Source organism: Bison bison, unplaced genomic scaffold (assembly GCF_000754665.1).
Source record: "Bison bison bison isolate TAMUID 2011002044 unplaced genomic scaffold, Bison_UMD1.0 scf7180017864117, whole genome shotgun sequence".
Classification (NCBI taxonomy): domain Eukaryota; kingdom Metazoa; phylum Chordata; class Mammalia; order Artiodactyla; family Bovidae; genus Bison; species Bison bison.
The window spans coordinates 854,215-867,008 of record NW_011494689.1 but is presented as its reverse complement, the minus strand read 5'-3'; the positions used below and the strand labels follow the sequence as shown (position 1 = coordinate 867,008).

General features: G+C 38.0%; 1 protein-coding gene and 1 pseudogene across 1 annotated transcript in view; one reads left to right on the top strand and one right to left on the bottom strand.

Moving 5' to 3' along the window:
- The first annotated feature begins 385 nt into the window (after window positions 1-385).
- LOC104988228 (olfactory receptor 11H4-like) overlaps window positions 386-12,794 on the top strand; it is a 36,461-nt gene continuing 24,052 nt past the window's right edge. Inside the window, exons 1-2 of the mRNA XM_010839474.1 lie at window positions 386-390; window positions 1,043-1,806. Of these exons, the coding sequence (XP_010837776.1) occupies window positions 386-390; window positions 1,043-1,806 (769 nt within the window). The remainder of the gene's footprint in view (window positions 391-1,042; window positions 1,807-12,794) is intronic.
- On the bottom strand, window positions 10,905-12,580 carry LOC104988211 (annotated as a pseudogene).

The following is a 12,794-nucleotide window of genomic DNA, read 5'->3' as shown; positions in this document are numbered from 1 at the left end:
TCTTTCCCAGCATCAGGGTTTTTTCAAATGAGTCAGTTCTTCACATCAGGTGGCCAGAGTATCAGAGTTTCAGCTCCAGTATCAGTCCTTCCAAAGAATATTCATCTTTAATGACATATATTTTAAGTGTATACGAAACCAGATAAATTAAGTGTTAGTGGCTCAGTCATGTCTAACTCTTTGCGACCTCATAGACTATGGCCCACCCAAGCTCCTTGGTCCATGAGGTTTTCCAGGCAAGAATACTAGAGTGGGTTGCCATACCTTTCTCCAGGGGATCTTCCCAACCCAAGAAACGAACCTGGGTCTCCTGCATTGCAGGCAGATTCTTTACTGTCTGAGCAACCAAGGAAGCCCTGTGATAAATTATGTGAAATTAATCATAATGGAGTGATTAATAATGACTTTCACTGCAAAAAATAAAAGATTAAATACCAAGTTGTAAATGAGCTGTGGTGCAATATAACTGTCTTTAAATAAGAGATCGCAAAATATATAAATAATTTATTATCTGAATATTCTTTTTTATTTTCTTCTGATATCATAGGGAAAAAATGATAGAAAATCTCCTAATGAAAATAGTTCAAGAAAAAGAGAGAGAGAATCTGAAATAATAATGCCAGAGCTAAAGTCACTTAAATCTGTAGGAAGTGTCAGATTCAATCTATTTTTAAATGATAGCATATGTGTCCTCTCATTTTGAACTAAATGGCATTAATTGCCCTTATATATGAAGCTTTTACTGAAAAAAGAAAGACATAAGACAGATAATTTTTATCTCTATTTCAAGATTTCTTTATTTGAAAAGAAGATGACATTTAACAGATTTGGTCCACTGGCAAAGAAAAGTTCAAGCAGCCTAGAATTATACATTTACAAAGAGTCAGGGCTAAAGGGCTTATTCAGAATAGGACAAGATTTACCCAAGACATGTTTTAGAATATTTGATACATTTTCCTGAATGAATCAAACTGCCTGCCCTAAGAAAAATTTCAAATGCCTTAGCAATAAAGTGAGTTGTCTATCTGTCTTCTCTCCACAGTCTGGAGACCATGAATAAGTCAGGGATATCTACTGTGACACAGTTTGTCTTGTTGGGCTTTCCTGGTCCCTGGAAAATGCAGATCATCTTCTTCTCAATGATTCTGTTGATCTACATCTTGACTCTAACTGGGAACATAGCCATCATTTGTGCTGTGAGGTGGCACCACCAACTCCATACCCCTATGTACGTGTTCCTGGCCAACTTCTCCTTCCTAGAGATCTGGTATGTGACCTGCACAGTCCCCAATATGCTGGTCAATTTTCTTTCCAAAACCAAAACCATATCCTTCTCTGGTTGCTTCACTCAATTCTACTTCTTCTTTTCCCTGGGCACAACTGAATGCTTCTTCCTCTGTGTCATGGCTTATGATCGCTACCTTGCCATCTGTCGTCCACTGCACTATCCCACCATCATGACTGGGAAGCTCTGTGCCATTCTAGTGTCTCTTTGTTGGCTCACTGGTTTCTTAGGACATTCAGTTCCTATTCTCTTCATTTCTCAACTACCCTATTGTGGTCCCAACATCATTGATCACTTTCTGTGTGATGTGGACCCTCTGATGGCATTGTCCTGTGCCAGCTCACCCATAATAGAGCATGTATTCCATTCTGTGAGCTCTCTTATCATCATTCTGACCATTTTGTACATCCTTGGATCCTATACCTTGGTGCTCAGAGCTGTGCTTTGGGTTCCTTCCTCAGCTGGGCAGCGAAAGGCCTTCTCTACCTGTGGATCCCACTTAGTTGTTGTATCTCTGTTCTATGGAACCATTATAGTGATGTACGTGAGCCCCACATCTGGCAACTCAGTTACTATGCATAAAATCATCACACTGATATACTCTGTAGTGACACCAGTCTTAAATCCCCTCATCTACAACCTACGCAATAGGGACATGAAATTTGCCCTCCGTCAGGTCCTCTGTGCAATGAGAATTATGCAAACTTCATGAAAAGGTTTTGTGAAACTCGACTCTCTTCCTGCAAGTGGTAAAATAATCCTCTTCTTCCAATCCAAACCGATTTGGTTCTATTCACAGTCATCATGGTACTTTTGTGAACAGCAAGATTCATCACATATTTGATTATATTCTGATGCACTTTTAGTTTCCTAAATGTGGTTCCATAGGAAGAGACTGCCACCTGACTATATGGTAAAAATAACTCTTAAAAATTCTTAATATTTGCTTCCAGGAAGATTTCAACTTTTTCAATGTGAAATCTCTGGCCACACAACTTTAAAAGATACAAGTCAAATTGGTTATTTGCTTACATGACTGTCTAACACTTTGTTTAAAGGACACATAACACAGGGACTTCCCTGGTGGTCCTGTGGTTAAGACTCTGTGTTCCCAATGCAAGGGCCCCAGGTTAGATCCCTGGTCAGGGAACTAGATCTTGCAAAGCGCAACTAAAGATCCAGCACCGGGCAACAAACATTCCATGTGCCGCAGCTAAGACCTGGCATAGCCATATACATTTTTTTAAAGACACATAACTCATAAGATGTCCATTGTCCTGAATTTTTGGCAAAACCCACACAACATTGTCAAATACACTAAAAGATTATTAAGCCAGTGTTACAATTTTTAGTTCATCGTCTTCATCAATAGTATACAAGGGGAGGGCTAGAAGTTTGTTTGAAACTATTAGTAAGAATACTGTTGGTGAGTTGTCAGTATGCAATCCTCTAAGGAAAATTAAAATTACATCAAGAGATCCACTCAGAGGGCTTGCCCTTGTCCCCTGGAGTTTAAGAGACACATGTTTTGTCCCTAGTTCACACCTGGGGGACAAAAATGTAAAGACTATAAAAGAGCTGGCTATGAGAGCAAAGTAGAAAGAACTGGGCTATAACTGGAGGAAACTGAATTCTCACCAATAATATCACAAATACAGAAATTTTTGGCCCAGTTGAAACTAATAGAAGGTAACAAATTTGAAACAGCTTGAAAGAGATCCTTCCCAAAAGTACTACTTGGAGAAGTAAGGCAATCCCCAAAGTTAGTCTATATGGAATGGGTCACTAGAATCCAGAAATGAAAGAAATAGTAAGTAGCCCATCAATGAAGTATTGCCCACATTGGGGAACTGCAGTTTAGGATGCTCCCCCTCCTCACCAAAAAAATAAATAAATCCATGAAATAAAAATTAACACACAAACTTTTGTCAAGCCTGTAATACAACAAAACCAGTAAAAAAAAAAAAAAACCATTACTTCTCTCCCCTCTCAAACCTAAAGTAACCAGAGGCAGTATAGACTTGTGGGAAGGGAGAGATGAAAGAGTAGAGGGGAAAGAAGCAGATCAAAAGAAGTAGAAGCCTGAGTCAGACTGTCTTGAGGAATAAGTTTTAATTTGTACAAAAAAATTAAAATTTGGTTTCAGATTGTACCTGGATTTTAAAAATCCATGTATTAATACCAAAAGTAATCAGAAACAGTATCATATTTGTCCCAGATAATACCCACAGGTGGAAACAAACAACATCAGAAAGTATTTGCAGTAGACATGGTCAGAAAAACTAGTTTCTTTATGTTTATACCTTCCAATGTCCAAATCATCCCATTAAATAGTTACAAGTACAAATGTTTAAACATTGCTGTAGTTTAAAAATAGAATAAAACTCTCACCTGAAGACCAAAATGTATCTCTTTGAAAGTCTTCCTGGGCAACTGGAGAGTACTATGCCTCAAGGGTGGGTTCAGTTCAGTTCAGTCGCTCAGTCGTGTCCGACTCTTTGCGACCCCATGAATCACAGCATACCAGGCCTCCCTGTCCATCACCAACTCCTGGAGTTCACCCAAACCCACACCCATCGAGTCGGTGATGCCATCCAGCCATCTCATCCTCTGTCATCCCCTTTTCCTCCTGCCCCCAATCCCTTCCAGCATCAGAATCTTTTCCAGTGAGTCAACTCTTCGCATGAGGTGGCCAAAGTACTGGAGTTTCAGCTTTAGCATCATTCCTTCTGAAGAACACTCAGGACTGATCTCCTTTAGAATGGACTGGTTGGATCTCCTTGCAGTCCAAGGGACTCTCAAGAGTCTTCTCCAACACCACAGTAGAGGGATCTAAAAAATGTTAGGAAAATGGATCAGAAAATGTGCTTGGAAAGCTACTAAAGACACCTTGAAATAACCATCACAGTTCTACCTTAATTGAGCCCCAATATTTTAATGACTCAGCTGAACTTATTAGCTGAAAAAGGAACAGAAATGTTTTGTATAAAACTCAACAGGTCACAAGTATCCTACTGTTGTAACTTACTAGATGTTGAATGTGTATTTATATCTTTCATTAAGATTCAACTCACACATCACTTCCACAAGAAAAACCTTTCTAATATCCCCAGGTTCAACTATGTGTCCCTCTGTTAATGCATCTAGAATACACCAGGTCATATTCCCTCATTGTACTTGCAGATGCTTTGAGGTAAGTCTATTATGTGTTTGAGTCTCTTTCCTTAGACTATAAGCCCTATTTTTCATTTTTATCCCCAGCATCAGCATGTTAACTAACTAGTATGCAGGTAGTGAAAGAAACTTTGGAAATGGATGAGTGAACTAGTTCTTGATCAGTCCTCACTAGATTTAAATGTTTTAGTCACAAAGCTAACTGGTTATTTACATTTTTAATATTTAAGAAGTTGTCTGTTTTTAAAACTACATTTTGATATGTGCTTTTATTACAAAATAATGTACACTTGTCATAAATTTTTCAAACAATACATACAAGTATAAAATTAAGGGTAAATGTTCCCATCCTTCTTTCTCACAATCCCATTTCCTACAAATAACAAGTTTAATACTGGTCAGTTTCTAACATACATAAGCATGCAAATGCATACACATATAATGGTTTTAATTTCTTTAAACTGATTATATTATATAAATATTTTTAATTCTCTTAAAATTTTATAACTTTCTAATCAAATGAATACAAACATATATGCCTCATAACTTAATATTGTCTTCTTTGTGAGTAAACAGTAGGGCTTTCCTGGTGGAAAGTAGGCTCAGATGGTAAAGAATCTGCCTGCAATGTGGGAGACCCAGGTTCAATCCCCAGGTAGGGAAGATCCTCTGGAGAACGAAATGGCAACCCACTCCAGTATTCTTGCCTGAATTCCATGGACAGAAGAGCCTGGTGAGCTAAAGTTACATTAATTTTTCCCCTATTGCTAGATTCATTTTTAAACTGCCTTGTTCTCACATAGGTTCAAGATATTTAAAAATAACAACAGTTCTAGGAAGGATCTTGTTAGAGACAATAATAAATCTATCACAAATCCATTTTTAAATTATATGACATGTCATGCATACATAAACGTCTACGTAATGTATAAAGAATTTTATAAGTTTAAAGAATATGAAATTCAGAAATATCTGTGAATTTCTTTATTCACAGTAGAAAAACATGAAATATTATCAACATTTTATTAACATCCTGTGAGCCTGTTACCAGAATCAATCTCCCTGTGCAACAAAGGGGAAAAGAGAATTTTTGTGTTAATTTTTTTGCTTTTCTTTAGCTTTACCACTCATCTCTCAATAAAAATGATAGAGCAGGAAACTCCAAAGACCCATTCCTCTACAGAGAAACTGAAAATACAGGCAAAAAATAATCAGAATCAGCTTTATTAAAATTCTAGAAAATATTCAAAAATTTGCAACAACCAAAGAAATACTCATTAAAAAAAAAAAAAAAGGCAAACAAAATATGGTAGGAGGACCTTGTGACATTTTAGCTTAACTTCACCACATCCCCTTTGCCCAGATAGCCTCAGCACAGAAGCATTTTAAAGATAGCAGGCCATATTCCTAGAAGGGATTCCTGGTTCCAGAGGAAACAGAATGGACCTCATTCTCAAAAGTTTCCTGTTTGTTTTGACCTATCTAGGGGTTCCCTAAAACATTTCAACAGAGGGTTTGCCTTCATTTCACCTAACTTAGAATTCTTTCAGAGAAACAGCCACATGGAGGATATTCCTCAAAAACACAAAAAGGCAAATTAACCAATCACTGCCGCCCAGGGCAAAGGATATCAATTGAGACAAATATTAGACACACTAGGCTTTCATGGTGGTCTAGTGGTTAAGAATTCACCTTGCAGTGCAGGGGAAATCTGTTTGACCCCTAGTAGGGAAAGCCACCCCACTCCAGTACTCTTGCCTGGAGAGTCCCAGGGATGGGGGAGCCTGATGCATTGCCGTCTATGGGGTCGCACAGAATCGGACACGACTGAAGTGACTTAGCAGCAGCAGCAGGGAAGATTTCAAACGCCGTGGAGCAACTAAGCCCACACTCCGCAACAAGAGAGGCCATCACAATGAGAAGCCCAGGCATCATGACTAGAGAGTAGCCCCCACTTGCCACAACTAGAGAAAGCCCGTGTACAGCAATGAAGACTCAGCACAGCCAAAAATAAAATAAATAAATAAATTTTATTTAAAAAAATAATAGCTGAAAACTTCCCAACCTAGGAAAGATATAGTCATACAGGTACATGAAGCCAATAGGTCCCAAGAGAGATTCAACTCAGAGAGGAATTTATCCATTCACCTATTGATGGACATTGGATTGTTTCCAATTATTGGTCATTAGAAGTAAACTTCTAGAAACATTTGTGTACAAGTCTTTTGGGGGGATATCCATTTTTTATTTTGGGCAAAAAACTAAGGGTGAAATTGCTTTATCAAATGGGACATGCATGCTTAACTTTGTAAGAAGCTGTCAAACTGTCTCCCAGAAATTTTACTCCAGGTATATCTAAAGGAAGCAATAATACTAATTCTAAAAGATTCATTCACCCCAAATGTTCAAAGCAGCATTATTTACAATAACCAATATATGGAAGCAGACATGAGCACCCATCAACAGATGAATGAATAAATAAGATGTGATACACACACACAATGAAATATCACCCAGCCATAAAGAAAATGAAATTTTGCCATTTTCAACATCGTGTATGGATCTGGAGGATATTAGCTTAGTTAAATAAGTCAAGACAGAGAAAGACAAATACTATATGTTATCATTTATATGTGAAGCCTAAAAATAAAAGAAAAATGAATGAACATAACAGAAACAGACTCATAAATACATAAACCAAACTACAGTAGTGGTTATCAGTGGGGTGAGGGAAAAGGGGATGGGCAATTCAGTGGTAGGGTGCAAATTTCTATAGATAAAGGGTACAAATTTCTCTGTAGATAAATAAGTTACAAGCATATATTGTACAGCACAGGGAATTATAGCCAACATTTTATAACTTTAAATGAAGGATAATCTCTTTTCCACCTGAAACATATAATTTTGTGAATAATTTCTATACCTCAATTTTTAAAATTTTTTATTTTATATTGGAGTATAGTTGATTTACAATGCTGTGTTAGTTTCAGGTGTACAGCAAAGTGATTCAGTTATACATATGCATATATCCATTCTTTTTCAGATTCATTTTCCATGTAGGTTATTATAGAATATTGAGTAGAGTTCCCTGTGCTACACAGTAGGTCCTTGTTGATTACCTATTTTATATATAGCAGTGTGTACACACTAATCCAAAATTCCTAATTTATCCCTTCCCCCTTACCATGTTCCTCCTTTGGTAACCATAAGTTTTCAAAGTCTGTAAGTCTGTTACTGTTTTGTAAATAAGTTCATTTGTACCATTTTTTAGATTCCATATATAAGTGATATCATATGATATGTCTCTGACTTATGTCACTTAGTATAATAATCTCTACATCTATCCATGTTGCTGTAAATGGCATTATTTTGTTCTTATTTATGGCTGAGTAACATTCCATTGTGGAAAAGGCAATGGCACCCCACTCCAGTATTCTTGCTTGGAAAATCCCATGGATGGAGGAGCCTGGTAGGCTACAGACCATGGGGTCGCGAAGAGTCGGACTGAGCGACTTCACTTTCACTTTTCCCTTTCATACACTGGAGAAGGAAATGGCAACCCACTCCAGTGTTCTTGTCTGGAGAATCCCAGGGACGGGGGAGCCTGGTGGGCCGCCATCTATGGGGTCGCACAGAGTCGGACACGACTGAAGCGACTTAGCAGCAGCAGCAGCAGCAACATTCCATTGTGTATATGTACCACATCTTCTTTATCCATTCCTCTCTTGATGGACATTTATGTTACTTCCCTGTCTTGGTTATTGTAAATAGTGCTGCATAGAGCATTGGTTACATGTATCTTTCTGATTTACGGTTTTCTCTGGATATATTCCCAGGAGTGAGACTGCTGAATCATATGGCGATGGTGGTAGTGGTTTAGTCTCTAAGTTGTGTCTGACTCTTGCAACCCCACAGACTGCAGCCTACCAGGCTCCTCTCTCCATGGGATTTCCCAGGCAAGAAAACTGAAGTGAGTTGCCAATTCCTTCTCCAAGGGATCTTTCCAATCCAAGGATCAAATTTGGATCTCCTGCATTGCAGCCAGTCTCCTGCATTGCAGGCGGATTCTTTACTGAGCCACCAAGGAAGCTGAATCATATAGTAGTACTATTTTTAGTTTTTTTAAGGAACCTCCATACTGTTCTCCATAGTGGTTGTACCAATTTACATTCCCACCAACAGTGTAGGAGGCTTCCATTTTCTCCACATCAATACTGGTTTCCAACCCATGAACAAGTTATATTTTTACATTTATTTGCCTTTCATTTCCCACAGCTGTGTTTTTGGTTTCCATTGTATAGGTCTTTCATATCTTTTATCAGGTTTACCTTTGTAAATGGAATTTTCCAGGTAAGAATACTTGGGTGGGTTGCAATTTCCTACTCCAAAATTCTTAATTTCTCATAGCTATTATTTTTTCATATCTTTTATCAAGGTTATCTCTATTTAATATTTTTGAAGCTACTATAAATGGCATTTTAATGTATCAGTCTCTGCTTGTCACTAGTACCTGTATGTAGAATACAAGATGTTTTTGATCTTAAAATCTTTCAAAATTCATGTTGACTTGAAACAAATAGACTGCCAGATATTTCTCCAGGAAAAAAAGGAGTTTATTCAGGATCAGCCTAGAATTGCAATTCAGTGTCTGCAATCATGATGACCCACATCAGCTCCCTACATGGTCAAGGGAAGGAGAAGGCTACAGAAAACAGAATCCATGGTTTTTCATGGGCTGAGTGCTTGCCAGGATAGAAGAGGAGGTTATCTTACTGCTGGGCTCTACTACAGTGGCAGGGCAAGAAAGTTTCCTTTCTGGTTGCCTAACTCTGTTTCACTGAAGTTTATAGTTTACACCCACTTATTAATTCTAGTAGCCTTTTTGTAGATTTCATTGAATTTTCTATATAGATTATCATTTCATAGCCAATGAAAAACAATGTACTTCTATCAATGTAGATGCCATTTATTTCTTTTCTTTGTGTGATTGCACTAACACTTCCAATACAATGTTGAATAGAAGTGGTAAGAACAGACATTTTTGCCTTGATTCTGAGTTTATGGGACAAGATTTCAATTTCACCACTAAGTATTAATATAATGCTAGCTATTAGGTTTTTGAAAATGCTCTTTGCAGGTCAAAGAAGTTTCTGTCTATCCAAATGTGCTTATTAAGCTTTAATTGCTTATTATCTGTCTCTCTGACAAGAATGTAAGCTTCTCAAAGGCAGGGACCTGATCTTCTACACTGATACAAACCCAGTGCACATAAGGAGGTAAATAATTGTCTTTAAATGAATGAATGAAATGTACCAACCCCAGATGCCAAGTGATTTTTTTTTTTTACATATTGAGTCGGATTTTGTTAAAAAAAAAAAAAAGCAGCAGATCAGCATTACAATTCAAGAACCTAATCTAAATATGCACTTGACAATGAAGCACATCTGCACATGGAGTGAAAAGTGTTTTCCAAAAAGCCATCAAACATACCATCTCCAAATACCCAAATTACAGATCACTTCTGCAGGCCTTTTGTTGAGTGGAATCATAAACAAAGAACAGAAGATTTATTGCTGTGAAAACAAATCTGTAATACAGTAGTATGAATCTTGGGTGTAAAGCATAATCAGTTGAATCAAGTCAGGAAGTTGAAACTCTAATAAGAAATTTGTGTGTGTGAGAGGAAAGCCTGTAAGCTGGTTGACCCAAGAACAGCTGAGATATCTAACTTGTTCAGTAAGATCAGTCACAACTTTAAATCTCCATTTTTTGAAGGCAATTAAAAACTACAGTTCCAATGACAACAGAATGAATGTCGAGGGAATCTGTTATTTTTCCCCACTGAGATATGAAATCTATATAGAAATTTGATACTATACTATAACAAATTGTACTTCTCGTAGTTCTGTTTTAATTTCCATTAAATCCTGTTTAATACAGTTTGTTTCTTAAATCTTAAAAATGTTTTCATGCTTCTGAATCTGGCTCCAGTTCTTTTTCATTTATTTTTATATCAGTATTTAATATACCGGCTACCAGTTCTAATCAGAAAAAAATTCTTAGACGTCTCTTCATTAGGACAGCACATTCAACAGAGATCACTGATGTGCAAGCAAACCATAAAAGGTGCAGCTCTCTGGAAAGCACAGTGCATAGACTGTTTCAGTCTGAGTATTCTTTATGATGATTCTTGATGAACCACTCTTGCAATCTTGTAAACATCAGTGTGCACAGTCTCGCTACTATGTAGTTGCATGTCCTTGGACAGGAAGACCATCAGAGCTAGGGAAGGTGAGGGCAGTCTAAAGTTTTAATGGCTGAAAAACCTTACATCCTGTAGGAGGAAAGCACTTCTCCTTTTTTTGCTACTTAAGAATGTGGCAGAAATGTATGCTGAGGTAGCCCAGTCAATCCTTATGTTTTCCTTTTTTTTGAAAATGTGGTCTCAGAATATTTCTGGAAGGGTGACATTTCGAATAAGCCACTGCTGGAACCGGCTTCCATTGCAGTCTCTGATGCTGGGCACAAGGCTGTCCTCATCTGTGGCTTTATCCAGGCACTGGTTACTATTCAGATGCTACAAGGTCAATTTCACTGGGTCATACTCCCAAAGCTGGTTGCCTTTTAGGTGGTGGCATTTGAGCATTGTGACTGGGTCATTAAGTTTGGACACAACCAAGCAAAGGTCATCTGTTCTAATTTCTTTGTTGGCAGTGTAAGAGAAAACCTGATTACCTCCCATACCATGACACTTAAATCCCAGCTTTTTCAATCTCTTTTCTAGCCATGTTATCTAGGCTCTGATTTGTTTCCACATTTTGTATCTCTCCCAAAGAGAAATAGTGATGTGAAATCTGAGAATCAGGATAAATATTCTCTAGGTACAAAGTGAATGAATGGTCTGCATTCGAGTTTGTTCCTTAGACCAAGTCTTGATGATATAGCTCCATAACCTACCTTTGTAACACCTGGAGAAATTATATAGAAGAAATTCTTGAATTCATCCATCCATACTTCTGCAAGTCGTCTCTTATTTTTATTGATACTCTTCTTCCTGGAAATGTATAAGGTATAGCTTTCCAAAACACATGTCCAACATGTGAGCAAGTAACAATCGCCAAAGTTCTTCCTCACTGCCAAATCCTAAAGGAAATTTCTAGGTTTTGTCCTCCCCAAATATCCATTCCAGCATCATATGTTCCAATTTCCTGAAACTAATCTCTGTCTATAGAAAAAAGACTCCCTGCTATTGTACGTGTTCTCACAGGAAGTCTGATCACCTTTCCTTCTGTCCATTTCTCTTTGGGGAATGGGATACCAGCGAAAAGTGGAGCTTCCAGTTGAGTCCACCATAGGTCATGTCAGAACCTGCCATGTACTCAAAAGTATCATCACTGATCACATCTGTGATAGGACAGACCACTGTCTTCCTGCCATGTTTGATCCTGGCTAAGGGAGGCTCCACACCCCACTGTGCACTCACAGTGCACATCTAAAAAGGTGATCACTTTGCCTTGAGACACAGCAGCGCCTCTTAACTTAGCTCTGATCAATCCAGAATGTTGCTCCATTCGAGTGATGTGAACAGGTACTTTTAATTTTTTCACATAACTCTCTAGAGATCTTTTCAAAATGTCTCTTTTACTGGCATCATCTACTAGAATAATTTCTTCTAGCATGTGTCTTGGTAAGTGATTAATGATACTATAAAGAGTTTGCAGAAGTGTGCTCCAACCCTCATTTACGGAAAACAATCACCACACTGGTTGTAGGAAGGTTATCTGGATACACCTTTGTTTTACACCCTTCTAACCTAACATCTGGTAAAGATCTGTTGAGTTCAATCATCTCACTTGCCATTAAATTGAACTGACTGACTTTAAACATCTCTTTCATCTTTTCTTGATCCTCTTTAGGAATGACGACTGGTTTCCCCATTTCTCCAGGACCTTCATGAGGCTTTTGTACCGGCTCTTGAACATCCCCAGCAGGAAGTTCTCTCTCTCTCTTTTTTCCATCACATTTGTTGCATTCACTGAAGTAAAGCAGCAGGAACATATCCAAGAGTACCCAAATCCAGAAGGTGGCTAGGACCATCTTGTAGTATGCATATTTTCTCATGGCACTTTAAGTCAAAGGCAAAATTTTAAAATATATTATGTATATAAATATACAAAGATCATGAAAATTATTCCAATCCAGTTTCATCAGAAATCACTTTCATAACCCCGAAGTGGCTTTTCAAGTGAATTCACATCCCAAATCCACATGTCCCACAGCTCCAGCTCGCTCCGCAAGCGGCGGCGGCGGTCCCACAGGCCACAATACGGGTGCT